At 41.1% G+C, this 24,577-nt stretch overlaps 1 protein-coding gene across 49 annotated transcripts in view; it reads right to left on the minus strand.

Annotated features, from left to right (window-relative positions):
* MACF1 (microtubule actin crosslinking factor 1) overlaps positions 1–24,577 on the minus strand; it is a 323,957-nt gene that overhangs the window by 101,791 nt on the left and 197,589 nt on the right. For 47 of the 49 annotated variants that reach the window (XR_011537445.1, XM_070610253.1, XM_070610252.1 and 44 more), the window contains 13 exons: positions 17,485–22,944; positions 16,789–16,938; positions 15,498–15,713; positions 15,268–15,417; positions 12,590–12,823; positions 10,213–10,362; positions 9,078–9,311; positions 7,724–7,927; positions 4,693–5,211; positions 3,762–3,938; positions 3,382–3,505; positions 2,401–2,609; positions 1,709–2,026 (listed from right to left, as the gene is read on the minus strand). Coding sequence is in view for 48 of the 49 variants with exons in the window: in XM_070610253.1 (XP_070466354.1) it covers positions 1,709–2,026; positions 2,401–2,609; positions 3,382–3,505; positions 3,762–3,938; positions 4,693–5,211; positions 7,724–7,927; positions 9,078–9,311; positions 10,213–10,362; positions 12,590–12,823; positions 15,268–15,417; positions 15,498–15,713; positions 16,789–16,938; positions 17,485–22,944 (8,145 nt within the window). In the remaining variant the exon portion in view is untranslated. The remainder of the gene's footprint in view (positions 1–1,708; positions 2,027–2,400; positions 2,610–3,381; positions 3,506–3,761; positions 3,939–4,692; positions 5,212–7,723; positions 7,928–9,077; positions 9,312–10,212; positions 10,363–12,589; positions 12,824–15,267; positions 15,418–15,497; positions 15,714–16,788; positions 16,939–17,484; positions 22,945–24,577) is intronic. The other 2 variants (XM_070610246.1, XM_070610244.1) reach the window with 1 other exon arrangement.

Genomic DNA, 24,577 nt, shown 5'->3' on the forward strand with positions numbered 1-24,577 from the left:
ATAAAGTAAATAAGTAAATATATTAAGGTTGTTAGAAACGAGGGTTGTCCCTGTAGGAAAAGGAAGATACAAACAGGGAACAGAGCAAGAATCTTATGGTACTGAGTTGGAACTGGATTATCAGTATGAACATATGATATAAAAAACATATATACATTTCCTAACCCTATCCACTGAAAGGACCTAGAAGCAATGATACCACAGTAGCTCATCGAGTATCCGGATTTTGGTTTCTAAGTACCATTCCCTAGTAAAAATGGGGCTCTTTGGAGAAATAGCTGATTTTAGGTTGGGGACAGGTTAATTACAAGGTGAGCCTGAAATATCTTATTGTGCCAAGAAACAAGAGAGTACTCATATGCTGACAGGGACATGTCAAAAAGACACCAAGAGACAGTGTAAAGGGGCTCCCACTGACCAAACTGGGGAAAACTTTTGAATATCAAAAACAACAATGATGATAATGAATATGGGAGCCCATAATTACACTATCTCTCTTTTATATTTTTATAAAGAGAGAAAGAGAAAACAGTTAGCAATTGGTGAATCTATGCTGTGAAAACTATGCTGGTGTTTACTGTGCCATTCCTTCAACTTTCCTGTAAGTTAGAAATTATTCAAAACAAAAAGCAAAAAGTTAGGAGAGCAAAGCAAACAAAATAATGAGATCCCACTTTAAAATGGAAAAACTGAGATAGACGGATAAACCCAAGGCAGCGATGTGGGGACACAGGCAGGTGAGGAGCTACAGTGGGAATGTGGGCAGGTGCAGCCACTGCAGAGCTCAAGGTGGCCACTACTTGGTCGAATTCAGTACACGCATATACCATGACCCAGCAATTCCACTCCTGGATATATCTATTATCTGTAGTAGGTAATACTATTCACCAAATATTTCTAGCTCTGCACATATAAGATATATGATAGGATTCCATTTCTCCACCCCTTGACAGTCAGGTGTGGTCACGTGAAATTTGTTTTGACTAATGAAATGTAAACGGACTGTCCTCTTCCCATTGCAGCACTAATCACGAAAGCATATGTGAGGATGAAGTTTCCATCAACCTGAATCCCTGAGTGACCAGGATGAGCTGAGTACCCCTGCTGATGTTGGTTGAACATGTATATGAGTAAAAAATAAATCTAGGCTGTAGTTTTTAAAATATGGACACACAGTGTCCAGCAACAGATGAATGGATAAACAAGATGTGGTACATATATACAATGGAATACTACTCAGCTGCAAAACAGAACAAAATCATTCCATTTGCAATAACATGGATGGACCTTGAGAGAATTATGTTAAGTGAAATAAGACAGTGAGAGAAGGACAATCTGTGTATGACTCTACTCATATGAGGAATTTAAAATTATGGACTAAGAACAGTTTAGTGGATACCAGGGGAAAGGTGGGGTGGGGGGTGGGCACAAAGGGTGAAGTGGTGCACCTACAACATGACTGACAAACATTAATGTCAACTGAAATTTCACAAGATTGTAACCTATCAATAACTCAATAAAAAAAAAGTAAAAAAAAAAAAAAAGGACACACAGTATCTACTTTATAGGATGGCTGTGATAATTCTTTAAGATAATGCAGGTAAAGTTTCCAGTACACTGACTGACATATTATGTGCCCAGAAAATGTTGGTCCCCTCCTTGCCCTTCTTTTTGCTTTATTCTGCCAACTTGGCAGATAGATCCTCACCTGGATCTGCTGGAAGAAATGTGCAATATCCTGATCTGGCTGATTTCCAGAGGCCAGCATCCGACTTTTGTTTTCCATGAATTGCTGCAGCTTATCAGAGAGATGTTCAAACATCTCTGCCTGGGGCAGAAGCTTCTTTAGGGAGCTCTCCTTTTCTTGCTGCTGTAGACAGAGCTGTTCGAAGCGCTGGCTCACCTCCGCCAGTTTGCTCTGCAGCACTGCAGCTGTGGTGCTGTCTGCTGTCTCCATGAATCGGGTCACCATCTCCCGGGTGGCCTCCAAGCTGCTCTTTTGCCAAGCAATGTCCTGCTTCAATTTCTGTCATCAAGAACATGTCTGTCAGCTCCTGGCTCACTTATTTCAGGATATCTGAGCCACAAATGAATAAACTTCTAATAACTACGTGCTCACCTCCTCAAAGAGGGTTGGAGGATTGCAACTGAGCCTTCAGAATACCATACAAGTCATCCCCTAGTTCTCCACCCCATTCCACCAATGATTTTGCTATAACCACTATTCCTCAAGCTTAACAGTGGTTTGGAACTTGGGTAGAAATATCTTTACATGCATCTCTAAGTCTTATTAGAAGATTCATGGAAATGAATTCTTCTCCTGATACTTTTTCAAAATGATATAATTATGGAACATGGCAAATACACCCTCTATGCTAACTCTTGGGGCATAGGTCTCACCATGCTAGTCGTCAGGGCTTCTTGGATGACTCCTGAAGACAGTGACGGCACCTGCTCCTCTTCCAGGTTTCTTTCAACTTCCCTGATGGACTGCAACAAGTTATCCAGGCTTTCCTGGACACTCTGAGATTGGGCAATTGCCTTCTGCAGCAGAGCTGAGCGCTCAGCCAGGCTACCAGAGAGGCTTTGGAAATGGCTCAGTATGGAATCTGGAAAATCGAGGCCATGAGAAGAGAGTGGAAACAATTTTTATGCTGTGCTTTTAAAAAGAATGCATTTAAGTTGCACATGTTAATTATAATAATAACAGGCATCAAGACAAACAGAAGGAATAAGCTTAAAGTATATTAGTATTTGAGGCAAATTCAATAAGCATTATTTATTTAGCACCTTTAAGTGCCAGAAATTGTGCTCAATGCTCAGGACTAAAGATAATTAAAGTCTCTGCCTTCTACAAACTTAAGACTCTAAGGCACATAACTAACCATAAAAATAAAATCTCAGTGCTATATTGGTACTAGGAGTACTGTACTAGAGAAGCCTGAAGGAAGAATGATTATTTCTGATCTTTCATTGCTTTTGTGGGGTGGGGGTGGTGGTTTTGACTTTACAAAGGAAGTAACTTCTCAGCTACACCTTAAAGTACGAGCAAGATTTCATCATGGATGGTAAGCACTCAATACATGTTAGCAGCTAAGCAATAGGAAAAACTTTAGGGGTAAAGAAACATTGAGTTTACTTGAGAAAGGAAAGAAGTAGGGTGTGGCTAAAAGGCAGAGTGCCTGGGGAAAAAGGAACGCAGGCAGATTGTGAAAGCCTTCAATGGTGCAAGAATAAGTTCATTGGGGGTGAGCTATTCATGTTTATATCCTCAGTCCCCAGCTAGTGCTACAGATAGTTATACACATAATGTGATGTATTACAGAAGGAGGCACACGCTAGGAACTAAGGGAGCACTCTGGGTATATTGCTGTTTCATACCTATAGTTTCTTGAACATGCTTGTGGTCTGGGGCTGGCTCCCCTTCAATTTCCATGAGGTCACGAGCTACTTTTTGGAGCTTTTCTATAGGTACTTGGTGCTCAGCCAATTCCTCCTGCAACTGCTGCTTGTCCATGAAAAAGGACAAAAGAAAAACATCTGAGTAAGTAATCAAAGCTGGTTCTAGGAATCTAGAACTACTACGCAGCTTTATAGAATAAATCTGTTTATCCACAGCTATAGATATTAGAATAAAGTGTTTAGGAATCGGATCTTGTCCAAGGCATCCCAACCACTTGCCTTTAACCTACGTGAGTATTTGCTTTGCTTTAGGGTACTCTAAGCCATGCGTTACAACAATAGGCTGTGTCCTGGCTTACCTTTGTCGTTGCAAGCTGCTGTTGCAGGACCCCAGGGTCAGAGGCAACAGTATCTGAGAGGAGCTTCTCCACATTGGCCTCACAAGCCTGCATCCAAGTCTGCAAGCTGTTGGCACCACTCTGGAACTGCTGATACTGGCCTAGTAACATGTTCAGGTGAGAGCCCAATCGTGTACACTGTGCCAGAGAAAGAAGAAAGCAGGCTTAAGCAAGCTCAGGCCAAAGGCAGCAGCTTCCTAGGCATAGCCCAAAGAAAGGTCTGGCTTTGTTACAGGGAACTCACTGTAACTACAGGTAAGGGTGGTGCTGGGCCTCCATGGATAGATGGGTAGCAACCATCTTCTACAAGCAGGGTTCTTATTGTGTGATACATACTATCCATACCAACTTTCATTACATACCCGGGAAGATTCAGTGAGTTGTATGACAACCCATCAAAGAAATATATGTCAGGTTGTAGGCAAAGGTAGGGATTGAGAGGTACAAAAATTCCTTTTGGGCGGTTACGGATGTTGGCAAAAAGCGCAAGACAGGTAAGAAGAACTGACTGGATTTTACACCTTGGGAGCTAAAAGGGACTCTTTGATAGGGAGCAAGCTAAGGATTTACCCTAGATGCTCTGTCCAGGAATCAAGTCTGGGTACTTGGTTTCCCCCGTGCTATGTCTCTTGGGAGCCCACGTCTGCTGGTCAGGATACAGGGAGGCGAGCACCTCCACTCCTTCACCACAGGAGTGAGACATACTCTTGATATTGCTCAGATCAAGCATTAGCCACCGGCCTACACATTTTGCATTTCTGAGGAGATCATAAAGACATTCTGTCTGTGGTCAATATACAAATCAGCTTGCTCACTGTGTCCTGAGGTTCGTATTCTAAGCCCCAGAAACCACCCACAGACGTGCAAGGGCTGCCAGGAAGCTCTCCCGCACCTTTGAATGGAGAGCAGTATATCTTTCTGTTGCATCCTTCAGCTTGTCCTTCACTAAGGTACCAGTTGCTGATAGTTCTCTGCCTTCCTCAAAGCTGTTTTCTGTGTCCAAGACTTTCTGTCCTGAGATAGTCACAAATCTCAAGTCTCCTTTGTGGGAAATTACATCCTCTGAAAAGCTCCCCTGGCGCTTTAGCAGGGAAGGAAGGGCTTCGGGGCTGCTGACTCCCTTGTGCATGTTCTCCAGCTCTTTTTCAGACCGTTCCAGCCAGTTTTCAAACTCTCCATGATCCTGCAGGAACTTCTGCAGCTCATCCCGTAGTGTCTGCACCCGCTTCAGCTTTGCCTCTGCCTGGGCCAGGGAAGCTGCATACTGTTCTTTTAGCTCTCCTAGCTTCTCTTGCAGCACCTGCTGATCCTCAGGTTTGAGATTGTGGCCTTGCTGGTCCAGAAAGGCCTGAGCTGACTGAGTGGCCAGGATGAAATTCTGCTGCTGAGACAGCAATTCTTGGTGACGTGCCTGGCAAAGAAATCCCCCCAAACAAAGGATAATCAGTAGGGACACCAGAGTAATTTAGTTATGTCTACACAGAGAGAGATCTCAAGAGGCTACTTTTCCAGCTGCTCAGAAATCACCAATCTCTCTCTCTAAGCATTATACCATATGCCAATCCCAGCTGCACTGACACATATAGAATCTTACAGTTTTCAAAGAGATTTTACACGTATTATCTCATCTGATTTGTGGCACAATCTGCAATGTAGGCAGACAATAACATCCATACTAAAGATGGGACAAATGAATACCAAAGAGAAGTTATATGTCTTGACTAAGGTCATGCAGACAGTTAAGGAATGAACTGTACCTAGAACCTGACTCTCTTCACTAAACCACCCTAAGCCTAAGAGAAGGTAAAAATGGCCAACTAATAACTACGCACATTAATGGAAGGGGAGAGTAAGCTGGCTAAGCCATACATGTGACAATATAAAAATTGCAAATATTTAGCTGTGAAATATGTCATTCACATATCCATGAATACTGTCCCTACTAGGAAAGATCAAGGAAAATTAATTTGTTAAATAAACAATTTGTATATTAGTGTGAGTAAGCTGTATTTCCAAATAGTATAGGTAATTTTTACTTTTTATTTGTACGTGCTATGTCTATGTGCTTACATGTGGACCTTTTTTCTATTCCAATGGAATATAAGTTTTTTTAAGGACAGAAGTGGTTGTTTTGTTTTTAAAAATGTTCTTCCTGAGTCTAATAGAAGATAGTGAGAGTTCAGTCAGAGTTCTTGACTATCTATACTGTTTATGCAACTACCTAAAGAAGGACAACAGCCTATTTTTCTCCAGAATATTGTCCAGTTTCAACAGCAACCTGATAGCTTCAGGTGCCAATGGCATCTCAGGAAAGCTGGGGTGACAAACATATCCTGCTCAAATAGATAGTAGGGGGCAGTACTATGGCTTGTCTGTACACCAGCCAGATGTCCCCATTCTTGCCCACCCATGAGGAAGGCAGTTTCCTTCCTAGAATGGAGATGTTCCCTGGTCAGCTGACAGCTACCAGCAAGAAGTATCAGGAAGCTCCCTGTGACAGCAGAACAATCTCTGTTCTCTGCCATGGCTTTGGGGGGATACACCACAATAGCATGCAAGAGGCAGAAATCCTATTAATATAAAATAAGTCAATGGACCACATAGTGCATTCAACAGAAGCATTCCAGCTAGACCAAGTTTTCTTTGCTATAAAGGTATCAATACTAAAATACGTGACCCATGTGTTTTCTAAGTTCCTCAAATATATAATCATCTTTCAAACATGTAATATAATGTGCCTGCACATGCCAGTTAATGTACTAGGACATGGTTTATCTGGTTTGTCTCTAATGTCTGTCATATAGCAGGTGCTCAATATCTGCTGAATGAATGAATAAACGAATAGAGATAAATAGTAAGAAATGGTTTCTTGAGGCAATAAGGAACCATTAAAAGGGCTAAGTAGGGATATAGCATTTTAGAAAAATCACTTAGTAGTGTGGAAAACGGATTGGAGGGTAAAAGCGAAAAGGCAAGGAGACCAGTAAAAGCTATCATAATAACAGAAGTGAAAGCTGATAGTAGTCTAAACTATAATACTATCTCCATGGAGATAAAGAAGTGTGGATGACATTGCAAGACATAAGATGCATGGGGGGGCCGGTTCTGTGGCCGAGTGGTTAAGTTCATGCGCTCCGCTGCGGCGGCCCAGGGTTTGGATCCTGGGCACAGACATGGCACCACTCGTCAGGCCACGTTGAGGCGGAATCCCACATCCCACAACTAGAAGGACCTGCAACTAAGATATACAACTGTGTACAGGGTGGGGTTTGGGGAGATAAAGCAGAAAAAGAAAAAAAAAAAAAAGAAAAAGAAGAAGCATGGGATTTAATAATTGATTCTATATGGGAGAGGGAGGGATGGAAAGGAATCTAGGATGGTGTCTAGTTCAGGTAATTAAGTGGGAAGATAGGAAGGAGAATATGTTTGACTGGGAGAGGGTATTATAGGAAATATGAATTCCATTTTTCAGGTTGAGGTGGGCTTATAGTTCCAAGTTGCAAACAGGTAGATGGATTTATATACTGGCTTGAAGCTTAGGATAGGCATTTGGGCTGGAGACAAATATATGCACGGAATTCACTAATACAAATGATAACTGAAGTGTTGTGAATAGATTAGATTACCCAAGGAAAGCATGTTCTGAAAGATGAGAAGAGGCCTAGGCTACAACCCGGAAGCACATCAGTATTTCAAAAACTGGCCAGAGGAAAGGAAGCAGGATTATCCAGCAGAGCAGTGCTACGGAAATTAAGGGAGAAAGTACTCCCAGGGGAGTAGCCAACAATGTCAAAGCTGCTGAGATATCAAAGAAGATACGAACTGAGAAGTGCTCACTGCATTTAGGGCAAAGGAGGTTATGGTGACTTGCCCAGGGCAGAAGAGATTCCCCCAGCGGAGTGAGGACAAGCTAACATCCTCACCTTCATCTTCTCACATTGCTTGTTCAGTTTCTCTGGGGCTTGGTTCATCCCTATGTGGCCATCAGTGGTATCCAAGGCTCTTTTCTCCAGGCTAGCTCCTGAGGGCCGCTCCATCTGTCCACCAGATGATCCCACTGAAGTCACCCATTCCAAGAGAGCATCTATCTTACTCCTGTTCTCGGCCAGTTCCTTTGCTGCTTTACTCTGAAACCCACAGAGGGAGTTGAGTGAGAAAGTCTTAGACACTCAGCTCTACAACCACAGGTTAAGTAAAAGCGGGAGATTTTTATGCTAACCAAAAAGAGAAGCTCTAAGATTGAGTATAAACAGTCTTTGCACTCACAAAAAAGAAGCAGCATCTTCTAAATCTGTTGAAAAGTAATTATTTAAAACACTCTAGATTCCGTCTACATCTCACCGCTTTAAAAAAAAAAGAATAGGGAGGCAAATCCCAGGATTTAAAAGGGCTTTATTAAGAGATGATTTAATCCTGCCACCCTTGCCAGGCTTCTCAGAATCCTTTCTAGGCGTGCAGAAGTGATGTACTGGCTTGGTAGAGTAAGAGACAGCACAGTCACACTCGATTACCTGGCTGATCTTCCCTAAGGGAAATGCAGACTTCGTCCATCCTTTTCTCTGCCAAACAAAGCATTGAGTTGCCTCCCAAATTCTATTTTTCTGACTCTTTAAGTATTTAAATTAATGAAACAGATTATGCCAAGTGATACATTCATGTATTTCAGGATTCATCTTCAGGTAACTTTTTCTCTTTTCCACTTTCTCCATCTTCCTCATTCCCATCAGAGTCCATAGCCAGAAAAAGGATTCTAATTCAATATGCCAGTACTGAGTGGGGTGCAGACAACCATTTGAGGCTTTATCTTTTCTGGTTTACCCCAGTGCCAAGATTCCTACTGAAATGACAGTGGCAGCTTGGGGATATCTTGTAGCCCACTAAGACTCCCCAGATATTTTCCCCTAATACTCTTGGATCACCAGTCCAGATTCATGTTAGAAATACACCACCTTGCTTTTTCCTCCCCGGGGTACTATCTTCCTCACTAAGTTCTTTCTAACGTTTTTCAATTAGTCAGAGTACTGAGTACACATATAGCAAGACTTTTTCTTTTTCTTTTTTTGGTCATATGAACTGTCTACCAAGTATTCCTGACTTAAAGTCTTTCTGGATATTTCTTGCAAAAATAGATATTGACTCACAGACAAGCTCCTGAAGTAGCTCTTTTTCATGATTTTATGCCCTTTGTAAGGAAGTTCCCCCTCATTACCTTTTGTTTGTGTGGGTACCAAAATTTTCGTTTTTGAAATATACCAAGTATCAAAGCACTCTGGTTACCTTCTCAGTCTCCTGCTGTAAGGCTGAGGTCACTACTTCCTCCAGCTCCTTCTGGGCCACCCGCATCTGTTCCTGGAGAGCCTCATATTGCTGCTTGGCCTGATGAAGCTTTTCCCGAAGAGCTGTCAACTCATGGGGGCTTAGCTTGGTCTGGTTCTCTTCCAGGAACCCTTCAACGTCTTTGACAATACTGGCAAATGAGGTGGCATGATTCTGAATGTCGTCCTGTAAATCCTTAACACATGAAAACAGGATGGCAGAGCCTTCAACTTTAGAACTTCTAAGACCTCTAACAAACAGTAAGAAGATGCAATGGCTAGGATGACACATCTGCAACAGAAGTATGTCCCTCACTATAATTTGCTTAAGGTTTAGGCCCAAATCAACGCAAATAACAAATTTTAAAATATTTTTAATTAAGAAATTTTCTAATATTTAATTTTCTAAACACATATTTAGTGATGACAAAAGAAGAGACTGCCCATAAACATGCTGAACAGCAGAGATTTTTATTTTGCAATGAGTTATCCTCAAAGAGATCATTTTTCTCTAAAGAAGAGTTGATAAGATTCTAGCTGAGCCGAGGCCTGGTTGATCCTTTATGCTCTCTTGGTTATCACTCCTTCTCTTTAATGTAGCCTACAAGGCCCAGCATGAGGTGCGTCCCCTACTCTCGAGCTTCGTCATTCACTAGTCTTCCTTTTGTTCTTTGCAGTCCACCTGAACTAGCTTTGTTTTAGCTCTTGACCATGTTGTGCTCGATCCCATTCCTACCTCAAGATGATGCATAGGCCTCTACCTGGTGTATTCTTTTCCTCCTCCTACCCCTTCATGCATTAACTCCTACCTACCCTTCATTTCTCAATTTAAGTGATACTTCTTCAAGGTAATCTTTTCTAACATCCTAGACTAGATTAGGTCTCTGCTATATGCTCTTATGTAAATTTTCCTTTACAGATATAACATTTAATAATTATATGTTCATTTTTTGATTATTTGTGTAATATCTATCTGTAAGCTTTATGAAAACAGGGATGATGTCTGTTTATCGTTATGTTGCTAGCACTAAGCACTGTGCCTGGCACATGGCCACCCTTTATAAATACTTGTTAAAGGGATAAAAAAAGGGACTGACCTTCAAGTCACTTTGGTTCTTCTGCAAAGCAGAGAGATCCTGCTGGGTGGCTCTACTTTGGTGGCCCACCAATGCTCTTTCTGCCTGTCCTAGCCAGCTGCAAAGATCCTCTAATTTCTGGTGACAGGTATTTTGTTGTTTCTGCAGGGTCTAATTAAAATGAAAAGGGGCCAAGAGACAATAAATAATTCTCATTTTACAAATACAAGATAACTCCCTGAAATGTAAAACAGGAAGATTATATCTCAAGGATGGAAAAGTTGGTGGGAGACTGGAACAGGAAAAAGCACAGAAATCATATTCAGAAAACTCCCCTCATTTGGACAGTCTATTGATCTGCATCTATGGTCTAGATTATAATCAGGGGTAATTTCAGGAAAGAATGCTCCCAGGTTTTGGTTTGGGGGCTCCTTTGCCAGACTGCTATCATTATCCTTCGAAATGGAGAACAGAGAGCCTAGATCCTTGAAATCCATAGATGATAATAAATTAGTAGTTCTGATCAGTTCTTCTACCAGAACCAGGGGAACGCCACATATTAAGTCAAAATATGGAAAATTAGAAAGATTGGACTAAGAGGAAAAATCAAGAAACTGGATAATTCATATGCTAATTGAACTTCTTAATAATTGAAGTGGCTTTATAAATCAAATGTCTCACAAATGCAGACACCCCATTAAATGGAATGATTACATGCCAGGCAGGAGAGGCTTGACTATTTTGAGAAGAAATTGCCAAGAATAGCAACTGGCTCAGTCCTTCAGGTGTCTACTAGGACATCAAAGAGAAACACCAGGCCCAAGGGGAGGGAGGGAATATGCATCTGTGCCTGATCCTTTCTCCAGATCTCATCTCAGTTGCATGACACTGAAGCACCTGATTGAGCAATTGAGCATGATGTGTTCTCCTGACCATCCTTCTAAAACCATTTTCACCAGTTTCTCCCTTCTGATAGCATTTTAGTCACCTGCACTTACAAACAGGTGCCCAAACTGGCCCCCTCTCCCCCTCTTTATGACAAACAGAAGGGCTCTGGAAGAGAACTCCTAAGAGCTCTTCAGCTGTAAAACGGGATCTTCATGGGTTAGGATGGGTGCAGACTGAATCTGAAAAAAGCAAAGCAAACAAGTTAACACACAGACATACACGTGCGTTCAGGGCAAATATAGAGAGAAGCAGAGCATTTCTGACAATAATGAGGTTAATAAACATTGTGGAATTAATTACACGTTCAGAGAGAATGATCACATGCAGTGCTACCACCTGCTGCAGCTCAGGGGCCTACCCTGGATCTGGGCCATGTCATAGGGTGGCTCAGGTCAGCGCTATTTCATTAATTATCTCCAGGTTACACTACACTATACAAATTCCCAAGTGAGGACATTATAAATTTTCACATTTAGAAGGTAACTAAAGTGTTTCATTAGTATTTTATTTCAATTTCAATACAGTGGAAACAGCTAAGTAGTAATAGGGGACATATGGAATTGACTAATCTAATTTCCTTTAAGCCTGACCCAAAAGCTCAATTCTACTTTGCACAATATTTAATAAAGGAGACTCTGAGACAGATATGCTGATGATAATGACAATTCTAATATCATCTTGCTTAATTCCAACTTATTATTCAAACAGCAGAAATGGCATAAGCATCATTCTTGGTATTCTAAGGATACAATGTTACCACTGATGCAATTATGTTGAGTTTTGCAAGAAGAGGGCTGTGATGGAAGGTGGTAGGACTGCTTGGTTTTTTTTCAAAATCTGTCACCCCTGCTTCTGCACACTATTTTCCATCATTGAATAAGCACTGGGCACTACAGTGTAAAGAAAGGTGCTAGGAAACAATAATTTAAAAGGTGCTAAAAAATTAATATGATTCTCATAAAAATTTCCTTGTAGAGCTGTTTGAAGGTTGTCAAGGAATCTTCTTGTTAATCATTTGAAAAGTCCCAGAATAAAACTGGTATCAGAACTATTCTTCTCAAAAGTTCAGAGTACCTAAATATTTCTAACAGTCCTCAAAAGAATGCTGACGGAGAAAGTAGGAGAAAAAAGGGCCAGGGATGTGATTTGAAAGTCAGAGATGGTGAGACAGTGAGGGTAGAGTCTCACTAAAAAGAAAGTACTCATACATGCATACACACCTAAACACACATATTCTCTCTCACACACACATAAAATCAAAAACATGGCAAGAAAATCAGGCAGAACAGCTGCCTCCTGGACCAGAACCAAACGGGTCTGAATGACATGAAATTTCCAAAGTGGCAACAGCAGCTTCCTGGAGTCATGAATAGATGGAGTTTGGCCAGAAAACCCAAAGACAGAGGACATCTCAAAGACAAACTGCGCCCAGCTGCTGGTTCAGTCTGACCTTGACCCGGGCTGCCTGCTCCACTTGTTGAAGACGGCCCTGCAAGGCATCCATTTGAGCCGCGGTCTGCTCCACAAGGCCCTGGAAGGCCCTCTGCAGTTCATTCAGAAGCCTCAGCATCTGCCGGTTCTGCTGAGGGGACAAGTCCTGGGCATGCTCAGAGATAAAGAACTGAATATCAAAGCCAAGAGCATCCAGCTGAGATTTCCTTTCAGCCATGGGCTGTTTCAAATCCTAAGGTAAGTCGGGAAAGGAAAAAAAAAGAAACTTCTAAATCTCTATCGAAGCAAAAGTTATTGGTTCTAATCAAAGAATCAACATAATCAAAGAGAGGTTAATTTTGTGTCAATTTTTATATTAGACACTGATAATTTCTAGGGCCATACTAGCACTGGAAGTCTCTCTCACTTCTGCTCTCTCCAAACTCCTCATAAATTAGAATTAGGTTTCCTTTACTAGGCCTGGATTTCCAAATGCAGCAAGCACTATCTATGTTAGCAGAATTACACTGCTGCTAATCTCACATATTTGTTAAAAAAAATTTTTTTTTAAGTTTTGGAAAGTTTAACATGAATTTCTGGTCTGAGATATATCTAATTGCATTTTCTTTTTCTTTTACTTTTTTTTTGTGAGGAAGATTTGTCCTGAGCTAACATCTGTGCCAATCTTCCTCTATTTTATGTGGGATGCCACCACAGAGTGGCTTAACGAGCAGCGCTAGGTTCACATGCAGGATCTGAACCTGCAAATCCTGGGCCGCTGAAGCAGAGCACATGAACTTAACCACTACGCCACCAGGCTGGCCCCTCTAATTGTATTTTCTGAAGTTCAAACACCTATTTCTATTTGTCTGGCAGTGAGTTACTGGTAGGCCAAAAGTGAGAAAATATTCAATTTATTTGTGGTTCACTACAGTCTAATTTTTAGAGCAAATAATGTTGCTCATATATTTTAAAACTGTAAAGGATTACAGTCAGACTTTCTTACATAAAAGTTACATTGCTCCCTTAAAGCTTATGTAAAAACAGCCTAAATACTAGAATTATCTGTTTTCAGGCAATTAAAAGCATGCAGTTTTCCCACAAACATTTAGTGATTACCAGCCATGTTATACTAGACTCAATAAAAACAATTAAGATATCCATATCTCTATCAAGAGTACTCAGCAATCCTGCAAAGCAGGCTAGGAGAGCTGCTTGGATATTTATCGTAAGACTCTGCTTCCTTGAACTGTGAACACATGGATATGGGAAACTCACTAGGAAACCAAGGCTTAGACTGTGGCTCTCTTTCCATAAGAGAATGCACATAAGTTACAACTAGGGAGGAAACCAATGCATGAGGTGCTTTGTTTTTCTATCTCACGCTATGTTATAGCAATCTTTCACCCTTGTTTCTTTGTAATACCCTGTCAGTGAATGGGTAAATTCTGCCATTCACTCACCCAATGATATCTTTGTATAAAAGGGTATGAAAGAAGAAGGCACGCCAACTCTTGCAAGATAAAGAGAAATGAGATTGTATACAAGGAGCCCGACCATAGATGAACCTCTGTCTCCTCTTAAGGCTGAGGAAAAGGGAGAAGATGGAACAGCAGGGGACACCTCTAGTTCTGCTCTACCTTGAAAAGAATTTAAGGAGAGGGGTATCTATAGCAGAAGGCAGACAAACCAGTGTAAGTAACATCTGATATTATCTTAAGTACAACAACAAAAAAGAACAATGCTTGGGAGAAAAACCATCTGGCTCATATGTATCTGAGTCTTTACCCTTCTCTCACTGATTTATAAACAGAATCAATTAATTTGGGGCTTAACAAGAAGAAAAGCATCTCTCTGGATCAGGGATTGGCAATCTACAGCCCCAGACCCAAATTTGCCTACCATCTGTTTTTGTAAATAAAGTTTCATTGTATCACATCCACAATCACTCATTTACATATTGTCTATGGCTGCTTTCATGTTTCAATGGCAGAGCTGAGTGGTTGCCACAGAAATGGGCCATTTGCCATATGACCTGTAAGGCCTAAAGTATTTACTTTCCGGCCCTTTACAGAAAGTTTGCCCACCTATGCTCTAGATCATTGATCAAAAATTTTCCTGAGGGGCCAGCCCTGTGGCCAAGTGGTTAAGTTCCTGTGCTCCACTTCGGTGGCCTGGGGTTTCACTGGTTCGGATCCTGGGTGCGGGCATGGCACTGCTCATCAGGCCATGCTGAGGCAGCATCCCACATGCCACAACTAGAAGGACCCACAACTAAAATACACAACTATGTACTGGCGGGCTTTGGGTAGAAGAAGGAAAAATAAAAAGTAAAATCTTAAAAAAAGGAAAAATTTTCCTGAAATAGGTGTGTGTACATAGGATTAGATCTTGGGCAAAACAGAAACAAAGGACGGATACTAGATGCTCAGTTACAAAGAGGAGATGAAGTTGCTAATCAGAGCCCATTCTGTAGACTCTCTCTCAGAGACAGCGAAAAGGAGAAATAATCATAATCACTGAAGCTCCAGGGGTACGGAAACCAAAAAAATAAACATAGCTGACTTTATTACTGAAATGGAGAATCAGACTTTCTAAGAAAGGTAAGTACAGATACTGGTTTGCCTAGCAGAAGAATAAAATTGATACATCTTAAAGGACAAATAAAACATGTTTGAGAATGGGTGCAGAGTTTACCTCATACTGTTGCAGACAGTGACTCAGGCTCTCAGCATCTATTTCACTGTTATATTCCTTGCTGTTCAGAATAAGGTTGGTATTGCCAACCCAGGCTCTCAGATCTTGAAGTTTGCCTTCTAGCTGTTCGTGCTGAGTTAACACTTTAGTCTAAGAAATAAATGGCAAATTAGATTACAAAAATCTCCAAGCCTGCCCTGACTTTGTGAACCTTTGGGACAAGAAGCTACCTTTTTTACTTCCACAGCACTCTGGAGGTGGAGGAGTCTGGAACTCCAGGTGTCAGTCACTGAGCTGAGGGACTTTTGAAGATTCTTGGCATCTTTCTCTAGTGCCTTCAACAGTTGAGCAGGGACTTCTTGAGGCTGGCTGACAATAATCTGATTCACACACTCCAATTCCTGACTTACCAAGGTGGACAGATCTTTTAGCTCCTTGTCTAAAATCTGAGGGGATAAAGTGGAGTTACCTCCAAAATCAAGACTAGAATCTTGCTGTCTAGGAATCAGCTGTGAACACATTTTTCTCTCACCTTAGGCCTATACAGGCTTTAGGGCCTATAAAATGGTTTCATACACATTCAATTAGTTTATTTGGTTCTCACAAGTACTAATTCTTGAGGTAAGCAGAGTAGATACTATTATTCTGGATTTATAAAAGAGATGCCTCAGAACTTAAAAATGTCAAGTTTTTTTGTTCGAGGTCACCCAGCTGGTAAGCAATAGAGCCAGGACTTGGACTCAGGTTGACTTGGTACAGTGCTCCTTCCACGACAACTTGCTCCCTTTCCAAGAGTGTCATTATGCCTTATATAAGGTTATACAGACTAAGCCAATTGAAAGGATGACTCTTTCACTCCAAATTCCAAGGGGGCAGGACCAAGGAACTAAAAACACCCTAAGCCAGCCTTCCCATTCATCTATTCTACAATATTCTGTTTCTCAGCATAGAAGCCAGAAATAAGCCATGGAAAAGCTTGGTAGTTCTTCTGGGCATCATCTTCACTGCCCCTTCAGCCACCCTACCCAAGGCCATACTCTGGCCATTGAGAGAACTGGTAAACCTGTTTCAGTAATTTCAGTTCATCTCCTTTAGCTGGTGTCCTACCTCTTTCCTTGACTGCATTACCAAGCTTCTGGAAAGAATGATCTATATTAATTGTCCCCACCTTCCAAGCTTCTGTTTATTCTTACTGCAACCTAGTTTACATCCCAACACTCCACTAAAACTATTCCTTATCAAGGTCATCAATGACTATCAGGTGCTAAATCACCCTTTTAGTCCTCATTGTACTCAGTCCCTCTCCAGTGTTTAATGTTGCTGACTACTCTTCTCTTGAGTCTCTTCTGCTTTGGTTTCTGCGAGACCAGTATTTCCTGTGTTCTTCAGAGATCTCCAGTTGCACTTTTTCAGTCTATTTTTTGTCCTTTAAATGGTGGTGTTTTTGAACACGTTTTTCTTCCTGAATAGTCTCTATTTCCTCCAAGCTGGTAGGCCTGGAGGAAGTCTCTGGAAACTTACCTTAGCCTGACATAGCAGATCCCGTAGCTCTGCCAAGTCTAGCTCCAGAGGCTGAATCTGTTTGGTCCTCATTTCAATGTCTCGTAATAGAGACAGATAGGATACCAGTTTCTCATCATGTTCTAGACAGAGTCGTCGGTTAAATACATTCTGTGGAGCCGAAAAGAAAACTCACTCAGATCTCACATTCTCCTTTAAGTCTGCTTTGTAAAGCAGGCTGGGTCTTACTGATAGACAAGTAGAAATTTTTACTACACATAGGGTGGGATGAAATAAAACATGTTATTTTGTCTATGTTGTATCAAATCAATAGACAAAAGAATGATTTTATTAACTTCCTCAAGGAGAAGAAGCTCACAATTATCAATCTATAAGCATAATTTCAATAAAACTTCCAAAAGCTACTCTGACTTCACATAGCATCACCCCAGTATTTCAAATTAGCTCCAATGTTTTACTTTCTAACTTGAAACCCCTGCAAATATCAGAAAGACGTTCAGTCATTGCCTAATTTCCCAACAACTATGTTACAAACAGATGATGATAAACTAAGTTATACCTAAAGAACCATCTCGTGCCCTGAAATATATGTATGCATCCAATAATACATAACTAAACTCAGTATCCAGTCAAGAGTTTTAGCATTAAACTAGCTATATCTAAAACTATACACTTACATGCCACTGGGAAACTTACTTTAGTTGCTCTGCAGGGCTCCAGGTTTACACCTTCACTTCCCTTTTCCCTGGGTGCAGTCACAAAGGGAGTCTGTTCACTACCAGGGGTTTCTCTGAGCTCTTCCTGTGGCGTCTTCTCATCCATCTTCACTGTAGGGTGTATGAGAGGCACTGTCTTTTCTTCACTGGTCTGTGGAAGAGCGGGAATGATGGTGGCATCCTGTTGCCCTGTATTCTCTTTTTGAGACCCATCTTTGAACACTTTCTCTGGAAGAAGAGACACCAAGACTCTGGGAACTCCCTGAGTCACTATGCCTTTAAAGGACCCTGCTTCTGCACCTGTAATGATAGGGTTTGACATTTCTGGAAATTTCTCTCCAGTTATTTCCTGAGTTGTTACTATTTTAGATTCGAGAATTCCACAAAGTTCACTATCATTTTTGCTGTCCTGATGATGAAGGTCCTTTCTGTCTGAGAATTCCACAAAATGCACTTCTTTGGGGTCTACTCCAGAAACTGTAGTTTCTTCCAATTTAAAGAATCTTCTTGAATTAAAAGGTACTTCTTGGTACATCTTTTCTTTGTACTCATCAGATGAGCAACTCAGATCTTTGGTTTCCTCAGTCTTAAAGGTAACACAGGAATCTTGATAATAGTTGGTCTCCTGCCTAGTGGTTCCTTGGAAAGATTTGTCTGTTTTGGAAATTTGAGATATGTCTGTAACTTGGGCTTTTCCAACTGATTCCTGGTAGTGCAATCCTTCAGGTCTTGGGGTCATAGAAGATAATGGCTCACTCTGGGTCCCACCAGTAATGTCTTGAGATAAATTTTCTTCTGCTTTTAAAGTCAAGCTGAGGCTCAAATTTTTGACTTTTTCACTGACTTGATTAGAACTGAAGAATGTTAAAGCATCTTGATTTCTTACAGAAATTCCTTGGGGTATCATTTGGGAAGAAGAGTCTTCAGCTTTACAAATAAGAGAAAATCCCAGTTCTCTATCAGCTTCTTTCCCTTTTTCACTTACAGTTACTTCTGTGGGTTGACTCTTTATATTGGAATCATGGTCCTCTCTAATGGCAGTTTCCTGATTCAACTTTTCTTCTGAATGAACTGCTGGTTTGTATGTTCTGACACTTTCTTCAACAATCATCTCCCTCTTCTCTCTCTTACTTTTCTCCCTGGTATTCATTAGTTTCTGCATAAACTGCTCACTCAGAAATTTGCCTGAAGTTACACAATTTGATTCTTGTACTTCTGAAATAATTTCTTCTTGGTTTTCCTTTATTTCTTTAGAATCCAGACCTGATGTAGACTGTTTCACATGAGAAATAATTTCTACTTGTGCCACTATTTTTTCCTGCTCTTCATTTGTATTTTTTTCCATGTTATTGCTAGCCACCTCTTTGAGATTAAAATCACTATCTTCTGAGTGAGGGTGTGTCACTGAAACTTGGCCCAATGATTTACCCTTACGATCACTAGGAATTATGAAACTGACAGATTCTTCAGCATTTGGAGAAGCTCTCCTCTTATCTTGATCCTTGCACTCCAATTCTGATAACGAAATTTCCCTGCTCATTTTTGCCTGCTCCCCATCAGAAACCCTTATTTTAACCTTTTCTTGTGCAGACTGACTTTGAATTTTAAACAATTTCTCACTTTCACCTTTACCACAACTCATTCCAGCAGTCTGAGTACAAGCAATTAACATTTCCTTTCTGAGAAATTCCCTCTTTAATTCACATGCTTCAATTCCATCTTGCTTTTCAGTCTGAGCCCAATGATCACTGGACTCTAAAGTATCTATTTGGATCATAGTTGCTAGTTCAGGGCTGATAAATCCTTGCTCAATTGCTTCCTTTAAAGTCACTCTCTGATCATTAAATATGTCAACAATTCCTCCATTTAACACCTGATGAGATGCAATAATTCTGACCATATTTTCATCCACTAATTTCTGTTCCAAAGCTGATGCCAATGTCAGTCTTTTTCCTGTGGCAGGATCTATGATTCCCCCAGTATTTGCCTGAGCTTCCAGAACCTTCAGTGTATATGCAAACTCTACTTTCCCAAGCTGAGTTGCTTGAGACAATGTAAGTACTTTGTCACTTACTCCATCTTTAATGTCTGAGAAGGGAATTACTTCTAGATATCTCTGTCCAGAATCAATATCAATCTTACATTTCTTTATTAATTCTGAATAGGGAACAATTCTGTAATTCTCAGGATCCACAATCCCATGCATCATTCCCGAAGACAATATTGCTTTATTAGTTAACAGTCCTTCTTTTTTAGCTTCTGCCAAGGTCAATCTCTGGCTAGAAATGAGATCTACAAAGCTTCCAGTCAAGGCCTGAATTTCTTGGATTTCTCTTTTCAAGTCTGGGGTAACAAGATCTAAATTTATGGCTTCAAGGAGGGAAATAGTTTCCTTTGTTTCAGGATGAAAAAACTGATGGAGGCTTAAGCTCTCAACTTTTTTGAGTTGCTTGGCTAAATCTTCATCAATGATACCATGTTTAAAGGCATTATCAACAGAAAGTCTCATCCCAGATATATGGTGAATGATACCTCCATCCACTACCTGCTTAGTCAACAACCGAACAGCCTCTTCTCTCTCCAAAAGTCCTCTGTCAATAGACTCCACAATTGTTAAAGGGGCTTTGCTATCAGGGTCCATAATTCCAGTTGTTTCCATTTGTAAGCTAATTAATCTCTCCATAACTGTTTTTTCAGCATCTCTGCCTTTGGAAGCTTTCTCCAGATTTATAAGTTCTGTCTGGTCAGCACTATCTACCAAGCCAAGATTTGAGGCCAAAGTTACAGAAACTTTTTTACCTCGCTTCAGGTCAACAATTCCACCAGTCACCACCTGCCCCTCTAAAATTCTGGTGGCTGTCTGTGTGTCAAGAAGTCCAACTGCAACTGCTTCCTTCACAGAGCAGAGTGTGTGGGTTCGGGGGTCTAAAACACCACTTATAGCTTTGTCTGCCATAAGGACATTATGTAATAATTTCTCATCCATCAGACCTTCATCAATGACTTCTTCAGTTGTCAAAGACTCACATGTCTGAGAGTCAAAGAAGCCCCGAAACATGTTCAGCTTTCCCATAAGTTTCACAGCAGTGTGACTGGGCACAATGCCTCGGGCTACTGCTTCATTTAGTAAGAGCTTTTGACCTGTCTGTTCATGAAAGATACCGCCATCTAGCAACTGTGCAGATAATATATTTAAGGTAGCTTCTTCAAGCAGTTCTGAAGGATGACTGCTTGACAGGGAAGTTTCACAACCATCATCTTCCTCATTTGTCTTTTCTAACATCATCATACTACCACCTGCAATGTTCTGTCCTTTTGGACTTTGTTTATGGTCATCCCTAGATGTTTTATGTAAAGCTTCCTTTTTGTCCAGAGAATGAATATCCATATCATTTTCAGGCTTTAGTTCTGATTCTAAAGCTAGAGTTTTCTCTACCTGAAATTGTGACTTTTCGCTTTGTGGTTTCAGGAGAGGTCTTCCAGTTTCACCTGGAATATATTTTGTTTCAAGTGTGTTTGCTTCTTCTTTCTGACACATTAAGGAAGCCTTTCTGATAGTCTGCCATTCTTCCTTTGGTGTTTCAATAGAGAAAGGATTTTTGTCCACCACCAAGGTCACATCTTCTGTTTCCTCAGGAGGTACCGTAAAGAGAGATCCTCTGCTGACATTTTCTCTAGAAGACAATTCTGTTTGGTCTTCTTTTTTGGTAGCTAACAACTGCCTTTTTAACTCTGATTTGACTTTATTTATGACCTTCAAAGTATTAACATTTGGAATTCCCACTTTTTGTTGCCCTACAAACAGGTCCTTTTTGGGGTTCTCTATGAAGGAAACTTCTGTTTCTACAATGGTCTTTTTGCTTTCTGATTCAGTGCAATTTGCCTGATCAGGATACGCTTTGCTCTGGGAAGAAAAGTGGAACTTACGTGGCCTCACAGTCAGCCCATCAGAGGAGGTTCCTGTGATTTTCACTCTTACTGATTCTTGTAATTCCTCAGGAGTTTCTAGACTCTGACGCCCAATTCCCAAGACTTCCGGAGGATCTGCCTGACGTTCACCTCTTGCTCTTAGTGTCTCTACGAGCGCACTGTCTAACAGGAGCAGCCTCTCTCCATTCCGCACATCAATGTAGCTGTGAGTCATCAACTGAAACAACAGCTTCTCGCTGTGGCTCGCTCTGCCCTCAGTTGGGCCTTTGCTGCACAGTAGACCTGCTGCTCCAGGACTAATGTTCAATTTGCTTCGTTCTGAAGAGTCTGCTAATTGTATGTGGGGCATCACATCAGGTATGCAAATCGATTTTAAGTTATTGGCAAGATCTTTGTCCAACATACCATTTTCTATTGCTTTTTTCCAGGTCCAAATCTCTCTGGTTGCTGGTAGAAACAGGGCTTTAATATGCTGTCGGCCACTAAGGATTTTATGAGCTAGTTCAGTAGACACAATACCTTGTTCCAGGGCATCTGTAATTGGGAGGATCTCTCCAGATTCAGGCCACAGCAACCCCATGACTGACCAAAGGGACTCCAGAATCACAAGGGCAATCTTAGCAGCTACTAGATCATTGCTCACTGATTCATCTATTGTCAGCCTACGCCCAGTGACAGTGTCTATGATACCACCTGTCTGAAGCTGCCTTATGAGAATAGCACAGGCCATATCTTGGTCAATTAAATTATGTCTTACAGCTTCTTCGACTGTAAGTCTGTGTCCTGTTCTTGGATCTACTATGCCACCAGCAAAAAGCTGAGCTTCCAGCAGCCGGACAGTGACCTGCCGATCTATTAGTCCTTCCTGAACTGCACGGAAAATGCTAACCTTCCGGCCTGATTTCAAGCTCACCATTCCCCCTGCCAATTGCTTGACAGGCAGCAATTTCAACCCTGATTCCTCGTGGACAATACATCTCTGCATCAGATCCAGTAAACCAATTTTCTCAGCTGTATTGGGGTCTATCAAATTCTTGGACGATCTCAGGTGAGACTCTAACTCTGAGTAAAGCCATGCAGAAATGAGGCCCTGGTGAAAAGCCTCTTCTAGGTTAACATAGTTCTTACTGGGAGGCAGACTGAAACCTCCAGTTGCCAGGTGAGCTTCTAAGATTCTCAGTCCAACTCTCTCACTGATGACTTTCTTTTCAATTGCTTCCACCACAGAAAGAGGGCCTTCGCTCTCAGTAAGCTTGCTTATTAAAGACAGGGCATCCTGTAGCTCCCGGAGCTGCTGGTACATCTGGGGATTAATAAGGTTTCTGGCTAGGCCCTCCTCCAAAGAGAGCTTTTCACTGGTCTCAGGGGCAATGAGGCCAGACATGATAACCTGGGATTCCAGGAGCACAAGGCCTGTGTCTTGGTCAATGAGGCCCTTTTGCATGGCTCTGAAGATGGGAAATATCTCCACTGTGCCTAGGTCAATCACCCCAGCAACTGCTCTGCAACCCTAAAAGAAAAAATGAAAAAGAAAACTAAATCAGAGAAGCACAACTGTTGAAAGAACTATGTATATCAAATGCTGATCACAAGAAAAACTCAGCCTGGGATGAGCCCCACCGCATGGGGAACATTCTGAAGCCTGGCAGTGTTAATGCTAAAGAATTTTTCTAAACTGCAGAATGTTTAACATGGCCAGAAGTTCACAGCTTACTTGAGGGATGGTAGCCTTAAGCATATCTGAGTGACAAGCTCTACGAAGTAGCAAGCAGCGAACATGAAAGGACAGCTATTTCTAAGACAAAATCACCACAAAGTTCTTACAGACACATACCACTTCCCTCAAAATGAGAATTCAACCCCATACAACAACTTCTCAGTGTCACAACCCATGCAGAAGACTCTTGAAGTAGCACTTCCCTGCTGATGAATTCAGCAGGACCAGTCCACAGGATCAGAAGAGAGAGTTAAGCAGCCCGACAGTCAAACAACAGTTGTGCATCTCAGTAAATGGCCCTGTGTATATTACTCAAGCAGCTGGTTAGCAATTGGGGCAGTCATACTCTCAGTGGCCAGTGCTAGCATCTCCAAAGCAATGACTCTGAGCTAAATTACTTCTAGGAATTGGAAGTAGCAAGTCAAGGAAGGAGCAGACTGGGGACCCTTGCCTCTGGAGCCACTGCTAACTTTTATTCTGTACTACCCAGGCTAGAACGGGTAGTACAGCCATCATGATTACAGCTACCACTTGTTGGGCACTTAACAGATTTATTGAGCACTTAAAATATTTATTGAGCACTGATATTTAATCCTCACAACAATCTTATGAAAGGAATTATTTTAATCTTTAGTTTGCAGATAAGAAAATGAGGCACAGAAAGGTTAGGTAACTTGTCCAAGGTCACAAAACTAGTGGAGTTCCAGAATCAAACCAAGACTTGACTCTAAATCTTGTGCTAGTATACTGCCTCCCCAGTTAGATCCAGGAGAGCATGAAGGATAAGTAAAGTAGAGTTGAATCTTACACAGGAGTTAGGTCCTAGGGTCAGTGAATAAGGCAAACCTTATATGGTGTCAAAATTACTCTTGCAAAAAGGCGTAAAAACAGCTCCTAAAGAATGCCTATTTTGAAGCCTTTTATCACAGAATGATGGTATTCAGAAATTAAATCATTCAAGTGTTCTACCATTTAGAACACTTCCTCACTTTTATTACTCTCCAACTTTCTAGCTCTTCTTGTTCATGTTCATTATCTTCACCTTCTATAGATGGTTTTATCTACCTTTCTTTGGTACTACTTTCTCATCCTCAGTTAACTCTTTAACTTATCCATGGAGGATCTTGTTGAAGCAACTGCCAATCACTTCCCTGCCTTGTAAATAATGTATTTCATTTCTGTCTCAGAGAGAAGTAAGCTCCATAAAAGTAGGTACTTTGCCCATTCGTTGTGTAGGAACAGTACCAGCAATTAAATAAACATTTGGTGAATAAATGAATAAACTGATAAATGGTAGGAAATCCTTAAAATCATTAACCTATTTCCCCTCAGATTTTAAAAACATGCACTGAGCATTTCAAGCCTGATTAGTTGCACACTATAAGAGATTCAGAATAGATAGCAAATGAGGGAGCAGAGTTGGTTC

This window comes from Equus przewalskii, chromosome 2 (genome assembly GCF_037783145.1).
Source record: "Equus przewalskii isolate Varuska chromosome 2, EquPr2, whole genome shotgun sequence".
Taxonomy (NCBI): Eukaryota; Metazoa; Chordata; class Mammalia; order Perissodactyla; family Equidae; genus Equus; species Equus przewalskii.